Source organism: Olea europaea, chromosome 10, assembly GCF_002742605.1.
Source record: "Olea europaea var. sylvestris chromosome 10, O_europaea_v1, whole genome shotgun sequence".
In the NCBI taxonomy this organism is placed as follows: domain Eukaryota; kingdom Viridiplantae; phylum Streptophyta; class Magnoliopsida; order Lamiales; family Oleaceae; genus Olea; species Olea europaea.
Genome location: NC_036246.1, coordinates 25,845,957 through 25,870,239, shown reverse-complemented (window position 1 = coordinate 25,870,239; position 24,283 = coordinate 25,845,957). Strand labels below are relative to the sequence as shown.

The 24,283-nt window shown below is 34.5% G+C and overlaps 1 protein-coding gene, 1 long non-coding RNA gene and 1 pseudogene across 2 annotated transcripts; 2 read left to right on the top strand and 1 right to left on the bottom strand.

Annotated features, from left to right (window-relative positions):
- Positions 1-8,575: 8,575 nt before the first annotated feature.
- LOC111401638 lies at positions 8,576-9,610 on the top strand. Its single transcript, XR_002704061.1, has 2 exons — positions 8,576-9,058; positions 9,238-9,610. It is a non-coding gene; the product is annotated as an uncharacterized LOC111401638 (long non-coding RNA).
- Positions 9,611-11,865: 2,255 nt separating this feature from the next.
- On the top strand, positions 11,866-14,615 carry LOC111401635 (annotated as a pseudogene).
- Positions 14,616-14,692: 77 nt separating this feature from the next.
- Positions 14,693-17,211, bottom strand: LOC111401636. The gene is made up of 3 exons (XM_023029464.1): positions 17,079-17,211; positions 16,893-16,981; positions 14,693-15,075 (listed from the first exon to the last, which is right to left on the bottom strand). The coding sequence occupies exons 1-3, from the start codon at positions 17,115-17,117 to the stop codon at positions 14,922-14,924; spliced, it is 282 nt and encodes a 93-aa protein (XP_022885232.1). The 5' UTR covers positions 17,118-17,211; the 3' UTR covers positions 14,693-14,921.
- Positions 17,212-24,283: the final 7,072 nt, after the last annotated feature.

The window sequence follows — 24,283 nt, the reverse complement described above, 5'->3', positions numbered from 1 at the left end:
ATTTTGACTACTTGTGTGCTAATTGACGTTGTCCTTAATCATCAACCCCCCAAGCATTTAACTGCTTTATGCTAAGATTCATGTACATTCTCTCTTGGTATTTCTGCTTCTTTTCTCAAGACTTTGGGCCACTTGACTCCAATTACTAGGCACAAATGCGTCCGTCCATATTCTGTCTCTTCACATTCACGCCCCTATAAATGCACGCATATTTCGCACTTTTCATTTTCATTTTCATTTCCATTATTTTCTTCAAAAACTAATTTGCTACCATCGTTTGACATTTCAACAATTGTTCCAAAATTTTCGCCTTCCATAGAAATTGATCATTTGATCCGCCCATTTTTCCACCTGTTTTGATGTCACCTTTGGTATGGGAGATATAGAAAATATTCTTTGGCCAGCGAAGTTCTTCCCATCGTCTCCATGTTTTTTACAAGGAGTTCAATGATGGAAGACAATTTTTGAGGATGCCTGTCAAGCCACCTTGCTTGCTGAGAGTGTTTCTCAGTCTCCTTGCCCGTTATTGCAGCGATGCAATTAGGCAGGCGATGTGAAGGTGCTTCTCTTCCCTTTTACTTGCTGAGAGTGCTTTTCGGCCTCTCTGCTTGCCTTTGCAGCAGTGCGATCATGATGACAATCAAGGCCAGTTCACCCTTTTATTTGACGATCGACCGAGAGATTAGTTTGCTTTCAATTGTAACTTATAGAGTATTTAGTATTTTGTATCTCGTAATTTATAATGAATATTTGATAATAAAAGAATTTATTTGAACGTATTTCGTTCTGACCCTTTTTATATACGATCGTTCAACGTGATTTGATTACATTTTTATTTGTTCACTTTCCCAAAAGAAAGGAACATATTTTTTTAAATATTTACCATTAATGAACCTCACATACTTGGTGCCATCTAAATCTTCCGAATGATAGGCCCCATTAGGCAGCACACTATTTACTTTATATGGTCTTTTCCAATTGGGCGACCACTTGCCATATTTTGGATCTTTGCTATCCTAAGGGAGTATTATTTTCCAAACCAATTCGTCCAGGTTAAATGACTTGGCTATAACTTTTTTATTATAAAACTTACCCTTCCTTTGTTTTTGAACTTGCAATCTATCTAGGACGTCCAACTTTATTTCGTCCAACTCCAATAAGTTTTGAACTAATGATTCGATATACTCATCATCACTTAACTTATGTTGCAAACACACTCTGATCGATTGTACGTTAATTTTCATAGGCAAAACGGCATCTTGTCCATAAATAAGTTGGAAATGAGTAATTTTGGTACTTGACCGATGCGACGTCCTATAAGTCCATAAGGCCTTGTTTAGACATTCGTGCCAATTTTTGGCATTTTCATCCATCATTTTCCTTATGATATTTTTTAGAATCTTATTAGAAGATTCTGCTTGTCCGTTGGATTGAGCGTAGTACGGTGTGGAGTTCACTACTTTAACTCCAAACTCGCTCAGGAATTTATTCACTTGATCTTCATTTAAAAAAGTTCCATGATCTACCATCAAAGTTTGTGGAATCCCAAATCTATAAATTATATGATCACGGATAAATTTTATGACACTCTTTTGGGTGATTTCTTTTAAAGGTATCGCTTCTACCCATTTAGTGAAAAAATCAATTGCAACTATAACAAAGGTATATTGTTTGGACGATGGTGGATAAATCTTCCCTATTAGGTCTATCACCCAACCCTTAAATGGCCAAGGTTTGATAATAGGTTCCATCTCTCGTGCTGGCGCCCTTTGTATTGGACCATACTTTTGACGTGTTAGACAACTCTTTGCATATTGAACACATGATTCTCCCATCTTGGGCCAAAAATATCAATTCTTAATAATTAACCATCTCATCCTTTGGCCAGCTTGATGAGCTCCACATATCCCTTCGTGCACCTCAATCATGATTGTTTTGACTTCTTGCAAACTTACACATTTTAGCAAATACCATTAGAGCGTTTCTTAAACAACTCCTCATCTATCAGTGTATAGTTTAGCAAACGCAACTTTATTTTTCTATTATCTCCTTTATTTGGTTCTTTAAGGAACCTTTTAATCTCTGCCCTCCAATCTATTGCATCTCCATCTTGTATGCAATGAATTTCAATCTTTCTCGCCGTTCTTTGGACTATGGACAATATTACTCCATATTCATAAGTAACTTTCCAATTTAAAACCTTTGAATACCCTGAGGCCATCTGGGCCAACTTATTTGCTACGTCATTATATATCCTATTAACACATTGAAGCTCTACTCGCTCGAATTCTTCCAACAACTCTTGGGCAATTTCATATTGACTTATAATGGAATTACTTTGGCACTTAAAAGCACCAATCAATTGGTGAATTACCAATTGAGAATCGTCTCTAATGATCACATTCTTTACTTCCATATCTATCATTAATTCTAGGCCCACGATTAAGGTTTCATATTTAGCTTGATTATTGGTGCACATCCTATCCAAAGTGAATGCAAACTTGTAACAAATCTCTAAAGAATTTATCAATGCTACTCCTACTCCTGCACCTTTAGAGGTTTTTGACCCATCGAAATACAAAATCCAAGGTTTTAATTCGAATGAATTGATTTCTAATTCAGTTTCTTCAGGCATGTCAAGGCATGGATGATCGGCCAAAAAGTTAGCCAAAACCTGATTTTTGATTGCCTTTTGGGGTATGTATTGTATTTCGAATTCTGATAATGCTAACGTCCAAAGGCCTACCCTTTCGTGTAAAATAGGGCGAAAGAACATATACTTAATCAAATTTACTTTAGAAATCAACTAAACGGTTACGGGCCGTAAATAAGCTTTTAATTTCGTACACGTGAAATACAATGCAAGACATAATTTTTCAATGGCAGAGTAATTACATTCACATTTTGTTAACCGTCTACTCAAGTAGTAAATCGCTCTTTTTTCACAAATTGATCTTCTTGCACGACCATTCCAACTATTGATTCTTGTTCAGTCGATATATATACTTTCATTGGTCATCTTTGGATTGGTGACACCAACACTGGTGGACTTGATAAACACGTCTTTAGACTTTCAAAAGCCTTTTGATGCTCTTCTTTCCAGACGAATTCGTCCTGATTTTTCAACTTTAAAAGTGGCGAAAAAGTTTTAGTTCGCCTTGCACAGTTAGAAATAAAGCGTCTTAAAAAATTTACTTGGCCCAGAAACCTTTGCAATTCCTTTTATTGCTAGGTGATTTGGCCTCTAAAATAGCCTTCGCTTTATTTTTATCAAGTTCAATTCCCCTTTTGTGTACTAAGAAACTAAGAAAGTTTCCTGCATTAACGCCAAATGCACATTTCAAGGGGTTCAATTTTAGTTTATATTGCCTCATTCGCTCAAATGAACATCTCAATTGTTCAAAATGGTCCTCTTCTTTAATGGATTTGACCACTATATCATCTACATACACCTCAACAAACTTGCTTATCATATCATGAAAAATCAAGTTCTTTGCCCTTTGATAAGTTGCTACTGCATTTTTTAGGCCGAAAGGCATAACTACCCATTCAAAACATCCTAGAGATCCAGGGCACTTAAAGGCAGTTTTGTGTATATCTTCCTCAACTATATAAATTTGATTGTACCCTGAATACCCGTCCATGAAGGAATATATTACGTGTCCGGCAGTCGAGTCTACTAAAGAATCTACCGTAGGCATTGGATATTCATCTTTGGGTGTGGCTATATTTAAATTTCTAAAGTCTATGCACACCCTTAATTTACCATTCTTTTTTAGCACTGGCACGATATTGGACAACCAATTCACATATCTGGCTGTTCTAATAAAGCCTGTTTTTAATAATCGCTCTATTTCTTTTTTAATCTCAAGAAGTACATTAGGAGCAAAACGCCTAGGAGGTTGCTTATGAGGTTTAAAATTTAGTTTGGTTGGCAATCTATGTTCTACCAAATCCCTATCTAAACCAAGCATATGTTCATATTTTCAAGCAAAACAATCATTATATTCATTTAATAAAGCGATTAATTTATCACTAACCTCTTGATCGAGCATCTGGCTGACGAAAGTTGGGCGATCTTCCCCTTCATTGCCAATATTCACTTTAATTAGAGGGTCTTCTACTTGAGCGTATCCAAGTTTGATGATCTTCATTACTTCATCGTCCAATTCCCTTATAGGCAGTTCTTCTTCTAAACAATCCACTTTGTTGACTTCTCGGCCAATATTTTGTTCCAACTCGAACACTGCCAATTTGTCTCTCAATGTTTCCAAGGCTGCTTCTTCTTTCGTCTTGTCCTTACATTCTTTATTGAAAGCCATTAATTTGGCTTTGAAGGCCCGAACATCAGTTATTTGCCCTTTTTGCTTATAGCTCATTTAAAACTCTTTGATTACTCTTTTGACAATTACTGGCTCTTCTAGGGCCACTATGTTTGGCCTCATTTGACTGAACATTTCAGTGAGTGCATATATCGAAAATGGCTCTTCACTCTGTGTGATAATTTGAGTTTCTTCTCCATCTTGGACTACTCTGACAGGTCCATAATTTCCTTCGTACATGAACATTTCCACTGAGTTTGCTTCTACGACAAAAGGCCTATGATCGGCCTGCATCACTTCTGCTTCACCCTTATCGTTCTAAAAAACCAGGCATTGATGGAGCGATGAGGGTATACAGCGACTTTCGTATATCCAATCTCTTCCCAATAACACATTGTAACTAGTAGGACCATCTATTATAAAGAAGACTGTAGTCCTAGTAGTTGTCCCTATAGTTATATCCAATGGCATAATCCCTTTAGTTGAAGTTGCTCCTCCATTGAAACTTGTAAGGATGACTTTTGTTGGAATCATATCACTTTCCGTCTTTACAAATTTTCTCATCATCTTAGATGAAATGGTGTTTATAACTGCTCCATTATCAACAAGTACTTTTGCCACAGGTATGCTGTCAACTAAAGCTTTAGTTAACTTCATGGTTGGTCTCTTAAAAATAACCTTTTCGGCAATATCTATTTCCACTTCCTGTTTGTCCTCTGTCAAGTTATCCTTTTATGATAAGTCAACGTGCAGTATGTCTTACTGAGCTTCTGTTTCCTGAATTTCCTTTTTACTGTTTGCTAATGCTTCTTCTTCGATTACCCAACCTGTGGGAGGAGGCATTATTCTTGGAGGTGATCCATACTTTTCAGAGCAAGGAACTCTTTTTTCCTTTTGGGCGTTCCGTACAGCACGTAATAATCAAAAGAACGCCCAGATGGTTCTCCCAACAAGTCCACTTCACGAACCCCCTCTCGATATAGTTGCTTCAACAGAGTATTATATGATACCCCTCTCTTTCTTCTTTTTGCTTCCAGATCAATTTCCTCTTCGATGTCCGTCATACCATTGTTCCCTTCATCATCGCAGGCCCCTCTAGAAGTTTGGCCTTCCTCACATTCTAGCACACATGCTTCCTCTTTGTTATCCTCCCTTTCTTCTTCTTCTTTCTCTTTGTTCTTAAACTCATTGGCTAGTAAGTAATTATTAGCCATGACAGGAAGTAACGTACTGAACTGAATAGTAAGGGGCTGATCTGGATCTTCTCCATCCCTTCTGTCTCATTCAAACTTCGATCTCCCAGAAGAACTTTCTGACAATTCTTCCATCGATTCGCCTGTACCAATCTCTTCACTGTCTTCAAGAACATTTTGATTGGCCACCTCGAGTAATTTAGGCGCTTTAGGATGTGGCATTCCCTGTTGTTGCCTTATCATTCGTCCATAGTTTCATTGAAAATGCATTTGTTGGGTTCTAATTATCTCGTTGAAGGGTATCACCCTTCCTGCGTTATACTGGAACGAATGCCATACATTTGGTTGGCGAGATTGTGGCCTGAATGTTCTCCCATTATTTACTGGCCTGAACTGCCTCTCAAAAGGCGGTCCCCTATAGAATGATGTACCTTGCCCTCTACCAGGCTCAGCGTTTGGGAAAAAACTAGGGCGATGGTGATGCTGCCATATCCCTGGTTTCTCTGTATTAGCACTCACTTCTCTTTTACATCTTGCACACAGGACGTCTTCATTCTTTTTGGGCTCCTTCCCTTTGATACGTTCAAAGACACTAGGATGTGGTCCAGGTTCTCTTCCCCGTCATCTATAACCAACTTGAATTTTGACAACTTGTTTTTAAAATCAGTCGTCACCATGTTCACCCCAAGTGGCTGTGGAAAAGGGTTTTCATCCACAACCATTTTCTTCTTATCTTCGAACGTAATTCGTCCTGATTCAATGGCATCCTGTAACACATGGCAAAAAATTAAACAGTTGTTAGTCAAATGTGACAATGCATTATGTCACTTACAATATTTTTTACCCTTAACTTGCTCAGGGCTTTGCAATTTATGTTTATCGCTCAGTTTTATCTGTTTATCCTTATATAGTTTATCAAATATAAGGTCAGCTTTAGTTACATCGAACGAGAACATTCTAACCTTTTTGTTTTTATTTTTTATAGGTTCATCTTTACCCGACGGTCTAGGCTTAGCTATTATAGGACAAGTATACGTATCTCCTTTAACCAATTCGGCCAAACACATTTCGGCTTGCTCGTAATATTCGTCATTAATGTCATGCACATCAAAATTTGGATCTCTATAATAAGTCCCCTTGCTAGAGTTTTTCATTTGCTCTTCTTCTCTTATTAATCGTTCATACCTAATCACGTTTGCGCTCAATTGAAAAAGATTAGGAAATTTCTTGTCTTGGAATTTCTTTTTCAAATCAAAGCTTAGACAATTTTGAACGATTTTGACAAACTCCTTTTCGGGCAAAGGTACAAAACATTTACTTTTTACTGTCTTGAACCTTTGAAGGAAACATTTTGCCAATTCGTTTCATTTGACGCAGACTCGTCAAATCGGCCAAAGTAATTTCAGATTCAGTTTTATAAAACTGAGCATAGAACAACTGCTCCAATTGTTGTCACGTTTGAATAGAGTTCACTGGCAAATTGATGAACCAGGAGAAAGCTACTCCTGTTAATGAATTAGGGAACAACCTTATTTTATGGTAGTCCGTTATTTCACCACTTTGCAGTGTGAATCACCCTATGTGTTCTAGAGTAGACACCTCTCCTAAACCTGTAAATAATGAGAATTCTGGCACTTTATACCCTCTAGGCCATGGATATGCTTGGTCTACCCAATCAGGGTATGACTTTGTGTAAGTCAGCCTAATGATAGGACGTACCCCAAAGACCACTTGATCCTGTACTATTTCCATAATTTGATTTCTCAACATGACGTTGAAGTCATATGGAATTCATACAGGTTGGTTGGTCGGTTGATTTGCCTGAGGCCTGATGTTTGGTCCTTGGTTGGCAATAAAGTTGCTATGATTTAGGCCATTGTTACCATTAGCCTGAATATTTATTCCATCATTGACACGTGGGGTATTCTGTCCATTATTTAGGATATTATCTCTTATATTTAGGTTACCCCCCAAGTTAGATGTACCATTACCACCATTCTGATTTGACCTTACACCATCCCTTGATTTGAAGTAGAGGGACCAAAAGGTGGTTATATCCATTGATTTGGACTTAGGAATGGGGGGTTATGTCCCACAATTGTCCTAACTTGAAAGTGATTTGCAAGAGGCACAACTGGCTGACAAATTTGGCCTACTAACTTATTCATTATTTCATTCAAATTATTCAGTTTTTTGGCCATGTTGTCATAATGTGCATTCCCATTCTGAGTAAATCTTTCCATATTATGAATATTTCGTAGATTTACCTGTTCAACGACATCCTGTGTGAGTTCTCCAAGTAATGCACGCATGGTTCGAGGACTCAACTCTATCATTGGTTCGTAACGACTGTGACTACTCTGACTCTGTCCCTCTGTTCGTAGAGAGCTATGCTGCTCCTCATGTCACTCGATCACGGACTGGATTCCTCCCTGACTTGCTACTTCCTTATCAGATTTGTGAGGCATATTGTTTCACCTTTTGTATCTTCAACACCAAACACCAAGGTCCCACTGGACGTGCCAAATTGTTTCGCGGGGTAGTCGCTAACAATTAAAAAGAAAATCAGACGATTGTGTAAGGAACAAACCTCTTGAGACAAAGTCCCAAAAAGAGGTATTTTATTGGTGATGATTTACAATTTGGAACTAAATAGAATGCCTCCAAGAGGTGCAAGTACACGAGTACTGAAAAAAAATGTTTAAGTTTAAACTAAGGAATTGAAATTACACCTTCTCTGTTTGAGAGTGTTTGATTCGGGTTTTTTCTCTCTATGTCTTCTCTTCCTTTTATACTCCCTCGATGATTCCTTTGTGACAAACCGCTTGAAAACTGTTTGATTGCTTCATAACCACCACTTTCTTTATGGTGGCTAACTTGTCGTTGAACTGCCGTCTTTAACTGCTGCCACTACTCTTTGTCGTTCAACCGCCTTTAACTGGGTTTCTTGAATCGTGGAATGTGATAAGGTTGCTCAATAACTGCTTTAATAACTGCTTTCCTGAATAACCATAACATTTTATGTTTGCTAAGATCTTGGGCGATTCGAAAGTATGGACGAGAACAGGGTCATCGCTCTTGGCGACTGTAAGGCACTCCATTCGCTTAGATTTTGGGCGTCTTACAAGTTTGGGCGATGATGTTACTGTGTTCATGAACTTCCACTGTATTTATTAATAACCCTGTCTGGACCTTTATCCTGAATTACCCAGTTGAGTTTCATACTTTGGGCTATTTGATTTGGGAATTTCTCAATTGAACTTCATTCCTTGGACAATTCGATTTGGGCTATATTTTTAGTCTGTCAACAGTTGGAGAGAATTTGATTTGAGTTATGCAGAACAGCTCGTCATTGCCCTGGCTTTGCAACATCACCACAAATATCTGCGTGGATGTTTAGTGACAGATGCAAAAATAAAGAGAGAAGAAAAAGGGTGAAACAAGATTCCTCAGAAAAATGGCGTCTAAAGAAACCTGCAGAACCGAACTCCGTTCCGCCGTATGACTCCTCAGTGACTTCTGTCTCTACTCTGCGTTCAAATGGTAAACCTAAACCCCTTTTGAAGAACAAACTTTTTCTTCTATCACAATTCCTACGTTGAACATTCATTTTTAATTTTGAAGTTTCATTTTTGAAGGGCAGTGAAGCAATTGATGGGGATAGAGCAAGACCCTGCGAAGCACACCCNTTCATTTTTAATTTTGAAGTTTCATTTTTGAAGGGCAGTGAAGCAATTGATGGGGATAGAGCAAGACCCTGCGAAGCACACCCCTTCGCACACTCGATTCCAACATGGCCATGCCGTTGATGGCGGTTTCGGAGGAGTATGATTTTGATGCTATTGATAATGATTTTTATTTGCCAGCTCTTACTTTGACTCAGAGACTACTGTCGGGAGGCCCATGTGCTCCGTGACCAGATAAGCAAGAAAGCGGTCTTCTTTATGCGCCATGTCTAGTTGGTTTTCTGCACAAATCTTGGTTACATTGCTGTTTATAATTGCTCATTTATGGCTTTTAGATACTTAAAATTTTGATAACTTGATTTTAATTGATAAATGCTCTTTTTCTATGTGGGGTATATTGATTGTTGAATTTTGGAGTTGTCACTTGGGTTGGAAAGTTCAAAACTTTAAACATTGGCATAGCAAAATATTTTGCATTTTGGATAAAATATATAATGAATAAGGGACTTAACGATTGATTTCCAATGGTCAATCGAGGGAATATATCTGTTTTTGTTTGTGGGTATTGGCGCAGTAGGCTTATTGAACGTACAGCATATGCGTATTCAAATTTAGCAGAGATTTACACAATATCGTGCATTAGTAGCAAATCAATATTTTGAGAGAGGCTTTTGTGTTATCTAGAATGGTGTCAAGGAACTGAAGATGCTATAAATATGTTTAATAAATTATATAATTTGTTGTACATAAGTTTGAAATGAAGAACTCTCAGATAATAAGTAATGTGTAAAATAGTTAATTTCAATAACCTAGTTTGATAGGTAAGGTGTGAGAAGACAAAGTTGAGATATTATTATGTCAATGAACTCAAGAAAAGATAACTTCAGTTTTTGCAGTCAGTATACTAATTCATACATTGCACCCAAACAACAAATACAAAAATTTCGGAATTTCTTTGACTAGTATTGTGTTCATTCACTGATGTTCTTCTAATGAAACTCTCAAGGGCCTTCAACAAATGTTTACCTTTGTAGCCAAACTTAGGTCAGTTCTGGATTGCTACTAAGTGCTGTGATCCAAATCTAATGAGGAATTGGAGGAAGATATCTACTTCTTGATTTGTTGCAGAACCTGTAACTAAGAGGTTAATTATCTGAATCAATTTTCCTTGATGGAATTAATGTCTATGACACAAATTTTGACGTATTTTGGACAAAAATGTGATAACAAGTGCATCTATGAGAGAGAGAAAGTAAGCCATGGGGAGTTTTAAACTAGGATGCCCAGCCAAAATGTGACAAACATGCTTTAAAAGTCTTTGGATTTTAACCAAACATAAGAAAGCTAGCATATTTGTGAGGGAGACCATGAAGTGGAAGTGGGAGTGAGAGCGAGAGCACAAAGGAGTGTACTTTGGAAATATTCCTTGGTGCACTGCATTGCCAGAGTGTTGAAAATTAAATAGAAGATAAGTATGTAATTATTTTTGAGAAAATTTAACTGGACTTGTGTATGCAGAAAAATATTTGCGGGAGAATATATCAACGATTCTATTAGTTTGTGAAACAAACATTTCTTCTGATAAAACAATGCATTCCTATATAGTTTGCAAATATAGTACTGTATTTTTCACAAAACTTCATAAATATGTCCTGGAAAGTCTTGCCTGAAGAGGTAAATAACATTGTGAATGATAAAGAGCGGGGCCTGAAGAAGCAATTGCTAAGCATATTGAGATTTTGAGCTTTACAAAAAACATGCCAATGCTAGTTGATCAGAATATGTATAACTCGGGGACTTAATGTTTAATTCTTGAAATGTCATTCTGAATAGTACTTAACACTAAGAAAAGAATATATGTCTAGTAGAGTTAGAGCCTGTTTGGAATTGAAGGTTTTTTCAAGTAAGCCTTCTTAAAATCACATTAATGCTTAAAAAGGATTCAGTCTGCCATGTAAAATATTTCAGAAAGAGCTTATAATCCCAAATCAAGCACCTCGAAATTTGCCCTCGTAAGCACTTATTATATCTAGCTTATAAGCTCTTTACTGAACACACCAAAATTTCTTATAAGTATCAGTTGTATACTCAGCTTTTTTGGAAAGTATTCATAAGAACTTTGGGTTTGACCAAGTACAAGGGAATCGTCCCTCCCCCTTGCCCCACCCCAAGTATATCATGCCCTTTGAAAGTGCCACAACAATAGGACTTCCTCCTTTCTCCAATATCTCTCTCCACTTCTAGCCTCCCGACCTTCGGCTTGTAGCCTCAACACTCTTCCCTACCACATTAACTACAATCTCTGATACTCAAACTTTTCGAAATGATCAGAGTACTCGTGTCAGATATGATACGCATAGGTATGGAAATGGGTATGAGATATGTGTCGGATTCTTCAAATTTCAACAAGACACTTCACAGTTTTTGCTTCTTCTTTTTTTCCTTTATTTCTCATTTCTGCTCTCTATAAACCTAACGCTACCTCTCGTAAAGAAAGGCGACGAGCTAGATTTTTCCTTCTTCTTTCTTTTTTCTTTCCCTTTTCTTCTTCTTCTTCTTTTAACCTAGCGTTGCTTCCGAGATGGTGGAGAAGGGCGATGACCAAGGTTTTCCCCTCTCCTTCTTCTTTCTTTTTGCTTTCCCCTTTCCTCTTTTTTTCCCTTCTTTCCCTCTATGTATAGGTGGTTTAGGATTTTTTTAATCTAAAATAAAAATAGCTCCATATAGTGCTACTTAATGCTCCACTATGTCTAAATTGCAATCAAGTTCCTCATTTTCTATTTTATATAACATTTAGCTATTAACTTCCTATAATGGAAAATTAAATCCCAAAATTCTATTTTATTCGTCTTAACTCCTTATTCAATACTCATTTTCTTTTTCTTTTTTGGTGAACAATTGATTTTGTTCTATTCAAAATGACATTTTCGTTTAGTAAAAAATTGAAACTTGAAAGACATACCAACATACTCGTATCCGAAATTTGAACTCTTTTTAATCATGTCCACGTATCCTATATTTTAAAAAACAAAAGACCCGAATTTAGATATGTACCTGTACTCGAGTTCGAGCATCATAGGCCACAACCATCTTTTCCTACTTCCCTCCATGGATGGTTATCCGTCCCCCTCCTGACCTCTAAAAGCCATCTCAACCTCTTTCCTTGATCACCAGTCACCCATTTTCTTTCTTAATGATCGCTTCACCTGCTTGGTTTTTCTCCACTCAACACATTGTCAATGTCACTAGAAAAGGGCATTATTTGAAACATATATCGACATGTTCATGTGTGTGATGAGAAAAGAACTATGTTGTTTGCTCCTTATGCTTATTGTCTATTTTCCATTGGTTTTTTTTTACAAGAAAATAATGGATAGAGACCATGGGGAATTATAATTTTTCTTTTGATCATTGATTGGACCTGGTTTCTTGAACTTCTAACATGTCAACTTTCAGAGACATGGCATTTTCAGCCTTTTCTCAAGTTTGCCTTACACTAATGAGATGCATATTGGATTTTTATCTCATTTGCATTAGATGTGCACTATATTTGGAATAACTTATTTGCAGTGGAAATAAATTATCATTGAAATTATGAAAAACCAACAATATATTATTTGCAAAGGCAAACTTATCTCTCCTCATTGCTTTTGGTTCATGAAAGCTGTAGAAAAGAGAAAGGAAGAAGAGATGATAGAACTGGACCCTTAGGCAAGAGTGACGCTGTGAATAAAGAAAATGTTTCTCTCGAGAGCGAGTTGTCTGCACTTGAACAATCGATTCGTTTTGTCTTTATGTGTATGGTCTTATCCTTAAGGAGAAAGGCAGCGAGAATCTTGCGAGGACAGTGCTTGTCAAGTCTGTAAACAGTTATCCTTCGAATTGGAGTGCTTGGTCCAAACTGCAATCCTTGTGCACTACGATTGAGACATTACAGTCTTAATCTTAATAACCAATGGATGAAGGACATTTTTCTTGCCAGTAAATACCAGGAACTCTGGATGCATAAAGAATCCTTGTCGAAGTATGAACATCTACAAGCAACTTTCAGTTTTAGCAATTATATCCAGGCACAAATTGCTAAAGCTCAGTATAATCTGAGGGAATTTGGACTAGTCGAAGTTATATTTAAAGAGCTCTTAAGAAATGATCCTTGTAGAATTGAAGACATGGATGTGTATTCCAACGTCCTCTATGCAAAGGAATGCTTCTCTGCTTTATCTTGCCCACAGTGTGTTCTTAACGGGTAAATGTAGACCTGAGTCCTATTGCATTATTGGAAATTATTGCAGTTTGAAGGGGCAGCATGAAAAATCAGTTGTGTATTTCCGGCGGGCACTCAAATTGAATTAAAATTATGTCTGCTTGGACCCTCGTGGGGTCATGAGTATGTTGAGATGAAGAGCACCTCAGCAGCAGTTGATGCCTATCGGCGTGCTGTGGATATAAGTCCTTGCGACTAAGTGCCTGGTACGGGTTAGGACAAGCTTACGAGATGATGGGAATGCCCTTCTATGCACCAACTATTTTAAGAAGTCCGTATTCTTGCAGCCAAATGATTCTCGACTGTGGATCGCAATGGCTCAGTATTACTAAGCCGATCAGCTCCATATGCTTGAGGAGGCAATCAAGTGTTACAAGAGGGCAGCTAATTGTAATGACAGGGAAGCAATTGCTCTACACCAATTAGCTAAACTTCATTGTGAACTTGGTCACACTGAAGAGGTAGCATTTTATTACAAGAAGGATTTGGACAGAATGGAAGCTGAGGAGAGGGAAGGACCAAATATGGTCGAGGCTTTGATGTTTCTTGCCCAACACTGCAAACCTAAGAAAAGATTCGAGGAAGCGGAGGTGTATTGTACTTGCCTTCTCGACTTTACTGGTCCAGTAAGTCATCTTACATTTTTTCATGTATTGCATGTGATATATATTTAGTCATATTTGCATATCATGAGTTTAAAGATCAGAACAAGTTTCTCACTTTCTTACCTTTTCTCATGCGTAAAAATAATACATGAAAAGGAAACTGCAGAGAGTCTTCTTCGAGGAATAAGATACGAAAAGTTGGACGTTGAGCATTTCCCACCCCAAAATTTCAAAGGCCATGCAAGTTTGTTTGAGAAATTTTGAAGTGTGTGAAAGACAGTCAATTTCGAATCTTGAAGGTACAGCAGATGATATCAGTGTACTTATAAGAAGTTGATATTTGTCATCAGAACTTAGCTTGTATTCTCATTGCAGTTGTTTTAATCTGATTTCATAAATTGGATAACGTATCTGTAACATTATCAATATTTCTTTTCTTGGAGTCAGAAGTTTTGTTGGTCAACCATTGAGAATTTGCAATTGAAGCAATGATTTGTAAGTTTGTAACACCTAATTTTGTTTATTTCAAGCAAGTCCTAGTAAAATCAAGCGTGTAAAGACCACCCAAAAGTGAACATAATTTGGGAGTTGTGTATCAAGTATGTCGGTATAAACCTATGACTTTGGTAATATGCTCTCATATATTGACTTAAGCATCATAGAGTATCCACGAGAATAGATTCGAAGGTAATTTGTTAGCATTAATTTACAACATCAATTGAGGAAGCTGGATCCACAATTTGACTCTAAATACAGCATTCTTGAACACGAACACATCACACATTACATAGGATGGCAAACAGGAGATGATGACAACAATGGCTAGAGACCAATGCAATTCAAGGCAGTAGCTAGTTTTTCTGCGGGTCGGAGAAGAAGCTGTTGATGGAAGGCATGATTTCTGGTCGTTTATTGCGAACGAATTTTCTAAGACCATGCTCCGTGTATTTTTCTCCCTCCACGAAATTCTCCAATACTCCAGCAGCCCTACCTTGTTTGTTTACCCTGTTTAAAATCATAATCATCATTTGTATTAACTTCTTTAAGCTAAAATCAATGGTGATCCTGACTATAGGTGGGGTAGGCGATCTTGCCTAAGAGCACACTTTTATGAGCCCCCAAAAAAAAAAAAAAAATTATTACTTATAATTCATAAAAAAATTACAAAGAAAGTAAAGTCCAAATGCAATGAACCAAAGCCAATTCAGCTGTTCAATTAGCAAACTTATTAATCTTTAGTTAAAAAGAAAATGTTATGTTAGTTAAATCTTTATTTGTAAAGGTATTTAATGCTTAATTATGCAGATATCTTAGCAAGTCCAACTAAACATATATATATATATATATGACTCATCTCTTAAACTCTAGTGCTTAACTTATACTAAATGCTCAGGTGACATGGAACACTAAAATAGTGTTTTTTTTTTTTTTTTTTAGGAGATAAGTCACTATCATAAACACGCATGTAAAGTCAAGTTAAAAGTGTTAAAGTAATAAAATTTCAAGAGTCACAAATAAAAGCTGCTTTAAAACACTAGGTAGAAACATGTGCTGGTCTCAAGGCATTTAGAGATACTAAAGTTATTATGAATTTTGAGTTCTCATCTAGCATGGTCATTTGGTACAATATATATCAATTATTAATAAAGTAAGCAAAATGTTGTAAAGTGAGGATATGTCTATTGATGCTATTAGTCATTTGAAATCACTTATTTTATTTTTTGAAATACAACAAGAAATTGGATTTGAATTTGATAAGATTACTGCTAAAGAAATTATTGTTCAAATGAAAGTCAAATATATTTTTCATGAAATACGTGTTACTCATAGAAAGAAGCACTTTGATGAAAAATTCACTGATTAATAACATATTCATTGAAGAATCTTTTAGAATTGATTATTTCTTATACATGTTGATCAAGCTCTTTTTCACTTATGCTAAAGTTTGAACAATTTCAAAAATATGAAAATATTTTTAATTTTTTTTATTCTAAAACTATTGAAGACTGCACATCACAAATCTTTTAAATGTTATTGTGATAAGTTTGAATAATTCTTTAAGCACCGTAAAAATTCTAATATTATTGGCAAGAGTTATTTTTTGAGTTGCAAACTTTGAAGTTGTTTGCGAGAAGAGACCAAAAAGAATATTGAAGTGCTAGAATATATTAAAATGGTGGAGTGTTATTTTTCAAATGTGTAGATTACTTGTATAATATTATTAATTATATCAGTTACAATTGCAACCGTCGAGAATAGCTTCTCAAAGTGAAGTCGACAAAATCCTACATTTCATTAACAATGTCATTAGAAATGTTGAATAGATTGGTCATGGTATTTATTGAATTTTTTTTTATTTTTTTTTCAAAAGCATATTGATTGTAATAATATAATTGTTGATTTTCTATCCAAAAAAAATCTAGAAAAGTAAATTTAATTTTGAAAATTGAAAGTTTCAGATTATTATTTTTATAATTTTTAATAATTTTATCTAATAAAAATATTATTTATTACGATTATATATATAGTTGGTATAAGGCCCGTAAAATCTCACGGCCGACTATGACTAAAATAATGAGTTTTCAATGTGAAATACGAATTCAACATGACTAGTTACAAAATTAAAATTAATAAATTGAAGACAAAATTCAGATTAATAAATTTGGAGCTCTTTATAATATTTTTTAACTTTAACAATACATGAAATTGAGCTCCTGTTAGACATCTGATGAAGAATCGATACTGTGATATTATGTGTAACGAAGATAAAATTTAAAACAAATATTTTCACACGAATTTGTTAAAATGAGAGAGAGATCAACCTGACTTCAGGATTCATGCAGATATTGCGGATAAGCTGGAACCCGCAGATTCCGAAGGCAACTCCGACGGCGGCGAACAGTGGATACACCTATACATACACAAATCGCATCAGAAAAAAACTTCCGATTAAGTCAATTTAAATTCCACCACTTCAAATAAAAATCTAGGGAGAGAAAGCTACAAACCTCAGGCCTAAACCAGCGACTAGCTGAGGAAGAAGCCATAAATGTTCGAATGTTTCTGCCGGTAGAGATAGAAAAATTGGAATTGACGATGATCGAGAGTGTAAGGTAAAGGTGATAATCAGACTGACAATTATCAATATTATCCTGACATTTATTTATGGGTATTGCAAGAAGATCCCCCAACCTTCAAATATTGGCACAATCATCCTCAATCTGTCATTAATAGCAACACGAGTCCTTTTAGGCATTTGAATACTACATGGTCAACTTTACTCGAGTGTAAAATAGTACTTAATTGAGAAATTAAAAATAAATGTAAAAAGTGAACGAAACAGAATTTTTACCAACTTTATCCTTGAAAAAGTTGTGCACATGGTAGTCACATGCCACCTATTCAACAGCCATATGGAAGCATTCATTCCAAAAGGACTTGTGCTCTTATATCTATGGAGGTCGTTTATGGCAGTAACAAAATTTGAATATTGGATTTAGTCCTAAAGCATTTGTACAGTTATGCCCTTATTTGAGCTCCATTTTGGAAGAAAAATACATTTTGAAAGTGTTTTGCTACTCTGGCAGGGTTTAAACTAGGCTTTGGAAACTTCACTTTTTTTTTAGGTAATCTGTCTAATAATCAGATGACGCGTGTTATCTGATTCCAAACCCTGGATTTTCACCCTATCATTGTAGCATTTCTCATTTTAGAATAATGATTTTTTGGAGAACGTGTGGTTAAAAAACAAGAACAAAATTTTAATTTACGTGTCACATTATGTTATTAAAGAATATGTGGGAAAAAATGAGTTTTGAAAAAATAAACTTTTGAAAAAAGGGGATTCAAACAAAGGCTATATTTATAAAGTTTGTTGACAGTAGTGACAAGATTTGAATATTGGATTCATTTATAATTTTTGAAAAGGGATAATAGCACAAAATATCCCTACGTTTGATTTATTGCGAAAAAGTCCCTACGTTTCATTTTTTTGCATTTTCGTCTTTATTTCAACGTTTTATTGCTAAAAACGTCATTTCACCATTTTTGAATGCAACGTGACCAAAATACCCTCATATTTAAATAAAACCAAAAAAGAAAAGAAAAGAAAAATAAAGAATAAATTTTAATTTTACTCTTAAATGTTTTAGAAAGTGCAAGTGAATCCAAATAATTATTAAAATGCTTAATAGCTCAAAACGTCCCTACGCTTCAAATTGATGAAAATGATGTTTTTCGCAATGAAACGTGAAAATAGGGATGAAAATAAAAAAAATTTGAAATGTATGGATGTTTTCACAAGAAGTGTCAAACGTAGAGACGTTTTCAGTAAGAAGTGTCAAACGTATGGATATTTTGTGCTGTTAGGCCTTATTAAAATTGAAACAATTGCCAAACCGATAAACTTCCATACCATTTCCAAAATACCATCACCCAAACTCTGGCTGCACCACATGTTCCGAAGAGATTTATGTCATTTCCAACACACTAATCGACTATACTCACCAGGACGCTTCTCTTCATGGTCTTAAAACATCAACAGATGGTTAACATCAACAGATGGTTCAGCGATATGGAGGTTCGACGGTTTGAGTGATGGTTGGTCGGAGTTTTTTCATTTATAAGGTGGTAGTCCCATTTGGAGAAGAAGAGACCATGAAGAGAAGCGTCCTGGTAAGTATAGTCAATTGACGTGCTGGAAAAGACATGGATCTCTCCGGAATAGATAGTGCCGCCGGAGTTTGGGTGATGATATTTTGGAAATGGTATAGAGGTTCACCGGTTTGGCAATGGTTTCAATTTTAATAAGGCCTAATAGCACAAAACCTCTATACCTTTAACACTTCTTGTGGAAAACGTCCATACATTTCAATTTTTTTTTTTTTCATTTTCATCTATATTTTCACGTTTCATTGCAAAAAATGTCATTTTCATCAATTTGAAACATAGGTCATTCTGCACACTACATGCCAAACGTAGGACGTTTTGTGCTATTAGGCATTTTAATAATTATTTGAACTCACTTGCACTTTTTAAAACATTTAGGAGTAAAATTGTAATTTATTATTTATTTTTCTTTTTTTTATTTTACTTAAATAGGAGGGTATTTTGGTTATTCTACATTTAAAAATGGTGAAAATGACATTTTTAGCAATGAAAATCTGAAGTAAGGACGAAAATGCAAAAAATAAAACGTAAGGACATTTTTCGCAATAAGTGTCAAACTTGTGTTATTAACCCTTTTGAAAATATTAGGACCCTAGATGCAATTGTTTATTTATTTACTTGATTGGAGGATGAAGGAAGCTGATTGCCTGCTCCGGAAAGATATGCTGACTTTTGTCCAATCATATCTAATCCCTAATTCACGTGTCCAATATTTTATTCTTTCTACGTTTCTCAAAATTTCATTTTTGGGCACCGTTTACTCCAAACGACGTGCTCAATATATTCTAGGTTTAAAAGTATATTCTTTTCATTTTTAATGAAAAATTATTTTGAAAAAAAGAACAAGATAAAATTATGAACTTTTAATCAATTATAAAATAGATAACAAAATTTCAGAGGTTTGTACTTTGTAGTCTTGTATCAACTCGACTTCTATGTGTCTAGGACTCTAGAGCTTGTAAATGATGTTTAAAGTTCTTTGTGTCTCACGTTGGACGTAATGGTATTTTGCATCACTAGTATAAAAGTATTAGTCTAGATGATAAAAATATACTATTAGATAAGATATATAATTAAATGAAACATTTAATTCTACATTTTATTGAACTTATCATTTAACGTCACCTAAATTAGTGTTGTAGCACCAATGATACTAGATAATATAATTACTCATGTTGGAGAGCTGTCTTAAACCATTCCACTTTTCTTTATTTTTAGTTCAAAGACAGTTTTATAAATTTGGTAAATCATATATTGACCACAATGGGAATTCCTAAAAGTATTTTGATCCGTTTTGCAAGAGAGAACACAATTTTGAATGTTTAAAGTATCTTCTATACGTGCATAATATTTCAAATACGTGAAGTCTTGTTATACACTTCTAAAGCTACTAGATAGACATATCAAGTTTTACTTTATCGTTTAGTTCTTTTATATTTATAAGTTTTTACCTTTTTATCTAGGTGGCAAATAGTTAGATATACGGAATTTCAATTTTTATTTATATTAAAAAAAGGAAAGACTAGAAACGAAAAGTTTGCGGATAGAGTTGATTCCTAAAATCACATCTGGTCACATCACATATCCACGGTATAAAAGAGAATATTTCATATCTAAGAAAAAATATCATAATTCCTCTAACAATGATGATACAAAGGAGAGTTTCATATACAAAAAAAAATATTAGAGTAATGATATTTGAACATTATGATTTACATATTAATTTATAGAATGATGATGTGGATTATATTAACTAATTTCTGCTTCTTCTTTTTTCCCTTCTATGCTTTCTCTCTCTATCTCTTCTATATCATCATTCTATAAACCATAATGTACAAATAAGAAATATTCTCGCGTTTATAGTTTTATCTTGTCCACTTAGAGAAAACCATAAGTAAGATTATCGTATCACAACAGCAAGCGTACAATCTTATCATGCAAACTATATTATAATTGCTCTAACAATGACGTGTTACAGTTAGAAGATAATTTTGCCATTATTGCAATTCTCTCAAATCTCAATAGTGTATAATTAGGGTAAACCAAGCACTACCTTGAGAGGAACCAAAATGAATATTGGGAATGGATAGGGGTAGGGCTGTAAATGGATCGGATATGTCCAAATCTGATCCGATAATTCAATGAATATTTAATTGTTAAATCCAAATCCGATCTGTTGTGTTATCGAATATCCGATCCGATAACTCGATCCGAAATTGAAAAAATTAGAAAAATAAAAAATTTAGTTAACTTCTAACCATAGAATTAAAAGTTCTAAATAGCTTTTTACCCAATTTTTGGCCAACTTATTTATCGATTGTAAATTTTATGATATTTTAGTGAGTATCCAATGTGGGAAGTGATAAGTTGAAAATAATAAAAGCAATTCCAATATTGGCTCCTTTGGTTATTTAATATATAAAATTAATTAATTATTATTATTATCATCTTATTTTAATTAATAAAAAAAATCTCTTCATATATTTCAATTAACAACATTATACTATTATCTAATATTATTAGTTATTTGAAAATTATGTTTAAGTATAATACAAGTTTCAAAATTAAAAAACAAATAAAATTATGTGTAATAAATTATGTGATAATATATAAAATATATAATATTATTATAATAGATCGGATTTGATTCTTATAGGATCGGATTGACCTATATCCATATTTGCTCAATTTAGTTGACATATTATCATATTCGGATTTTCATCGAGTTATCGGACTGATTTCCTAAATCCATCTTCAATTAATTTCATTGGATTCATATCAAAATTCAATCCATTGACGGCCCTAGATAGGGGACTTGCACTCTTTTACAATCTTGGGCCCCTACATCAAGGTTTTGTGACAGACTCTTGGGCCAGACCAGTTTACTTTCTTTTTCTTTTTCAAATTTTCTAGAAAAAGAAAAAAACTTAGAAAGAGACTCACAAATTAATGATTTTGGACAAGTATTCTAAAAGGCATCGTAGGTGCACCTAGTCGTGAGGCATTTCCAAAAATGTCTCGCATTTGAACAATGTGACTAAGAAGGCAATAAAATCATATTTTGACGGGAGATTTTTATAAATGACCTGCTACTATTCATTTTTGGTAAAATGTCTATAATACCCTTAATGAAAGGATTTGTCATATTTTACACAAGATATCCTTAATTTATTGGGATAGTTCTAAATTCTTCTATTTCTCTCATTTCGAGTTTTAATATATAATTCCATCCTTTGATCTAATAAATTAGAATAATCTGTAATATAATTGTCATGTAATTTACTAAGATTATCACATTCCTTAGATGAAATATCCATAATCTCTAGTTGAGCAAAAATATTTCTTATTTTTTCCAATAGTTTTTCTAACAGATTATCTAATCCTTTAATTGTATAACCTAGCATTATTCAGATAATTTCTTGCAAGCTTTATGAATAATAATAACATGTTAGATAAGTTTTTTGCAAACATGAAAAGTAATAATCCCTACGATTCTTTCAAGATATTAGAAGAGTTCTTTCTAAATTTAACAAAGACAATAATTTTACCTCGCTCTTGATCTTAAATCTGTATTCTTAGAACCGAGTGACCTTCAGGCTCTGAATCTGCAAACTGCTACCTCAAGCGGCCTTTTGCCTCAATGGGAATTCCGCTATTTCAGCTTTTTGCCCTCACTGTATCTTTTCTTAGAATTAAGAATAAAGATCTTAAGTAAAGAAAATTCTTTCTTTGTTAAAGTAAGAAAGAAATTATCTTTTTCAATCTATCAAGAATCTATGGGATAAGAAGTTTAGAAACTCATATTTTTCTGATATCAAAAGATTGTGATTTTATTTCTATAATGATTTATACAAGGTTTCTATTGTATACAAGGGGTTTCCAGAAAAACTGGTTTTGAAAAAAGCTTAAGGAAAGAGAATGGTTTCTAACTCGAGACGATCAATTCTTTCCCCAAAGACCTCTATTTATACATGACTCAAACTCACTATTATTAATCTATTACATCATTGTATACATTAGAATTTTGAAAAAAGGCTCACATGCCTCTCTATTCTTTTCCTCCTGGGGTCTACATTTTCACATGCGTTTTTTGCCTTTCCATCAAAGGGGCATCTTTTTCTCTATTATTGCCTCTCCATCTTTGGCTCCATATGCAGCTGGCTAAATGCTTTTCTATTATTGCTTTTCCATCTTTGGCTTCATATGCAGCTGTCTAGATGCTTTGGTAGTGGTAGGTCCTTTTCCATCCATCAATCTTTTAATTTTGTCTACATGTGGGGCACTCCCTCAATCTGCATGATTCTTGGATTGTTGTTGGACTTCCACTAATTTGATGGGTATCAAATTTCTGGATGTATTCTTTCAAAATGGTAGATTTTTCTTTTCCATTATTTGTAAGGAGTGTCCATCCTTTATATTGGCACAAACATCTGAATTTTTTATCATATAATTTCTTTGCAATGTTGTAAAGAACTTTCATCCCCAAAACTCTTCGAGATTTTATCCATGATTTATTGATTTTAGGCAGTGGTTTATTATTTCGGCCAACTTCAATCTGGAAATCCCAGCCAACATTTCCAATTGTAATAATATGTTCAGCAGGATAGTATATCCTTCCATCAACTTCGGGACTTATTGAATAAAATTTGATATAAATCGATCTTCCTTGGGCAAATTTTGAAACTTCTGCCCTGAATATATCATCAAATTTTTCAATTTCTTTTAAATCTTTTCCTGGATAGATTAAATCTAGAAATCCATAATCTGCTGCCATCTTGACCATGAAAGGGTCTGCTGTTCACGAAATTATTTTCTTTCGATTTAAAACCCACCGCAAGTGTACGGTTCGCTAACAAGTAGTAAAGTGGACTATGAGTCCAAGTATCGTTCCCACGAGGATTAAATTAGCTCTAATTAAACTAATGTGACCTTAACCGAATCTAATTGAATGAAAATTTGGTTTAAATATGAAAACCCTAATTTTGGAAGAAATCCCCAATTCGAAACCCTAATTGCAAAATTGGAAACCTTAATTTCAAAATTTCACTAATCTAATGAAATAAATACGCAACTGAAATGTAAATACGCAATTTTTGAATTATTGTATTGAAATGAATTGAAATGAAATCATTAAGAACTTGAATCCCCAATTGATTATTAAAAACCCTAATTTCACAAATTCAACGAATCGATGAACAAAATGCCAATTCAATGTTCCTAAATTATCCAATATACTCTCTCGATATATATTGAATCTACTCTTACACATCACCAGCCTATATTTCTATGGATGATGCAATGTATAGGAATGCATGACTTTTTATGAACATTTTCATGAATTGCATAAAGCATAGAGGTAAGTTTCCATCCCCTATCGAACCCTATGTCGATTTATATTCTATCGAATTTATTCCCCTTCTTTCGAATGCAAAGAATAAATCATCTACAATCACATAATAATTGGCCAAATAATTATGGAAACATTCAACTCATATAAATCAAACATTTGTCCAATCGAAATTAATATTGAATTTATGAAATAACG

Excerpts from the sequence above, each read along its gene's own strand:
- LOC111401636 (XM_023029464.1), bottom strand. The coding sequence starts at position 17,117 with ATGGCTTCTTCCTCAGCTAGTCGCTGGTTTAGGCCTGAG. Across the intron at positions 16,982-17,078 it reads GTCGCTGGTTTAGGCCTGAG|GTGTATCCACTGTTCGCCGC; the intron begins GTTTGTAGCTTT and ends GTGTATGTATAG. Across the intron at positions 15,076-16,892 it reads TGCATGAATCCTGAAGTCAG|GGTAAACAAACAAGGTAGGG; the intron begins GTTGATCTCTCT and ends GATTTTAAACAG.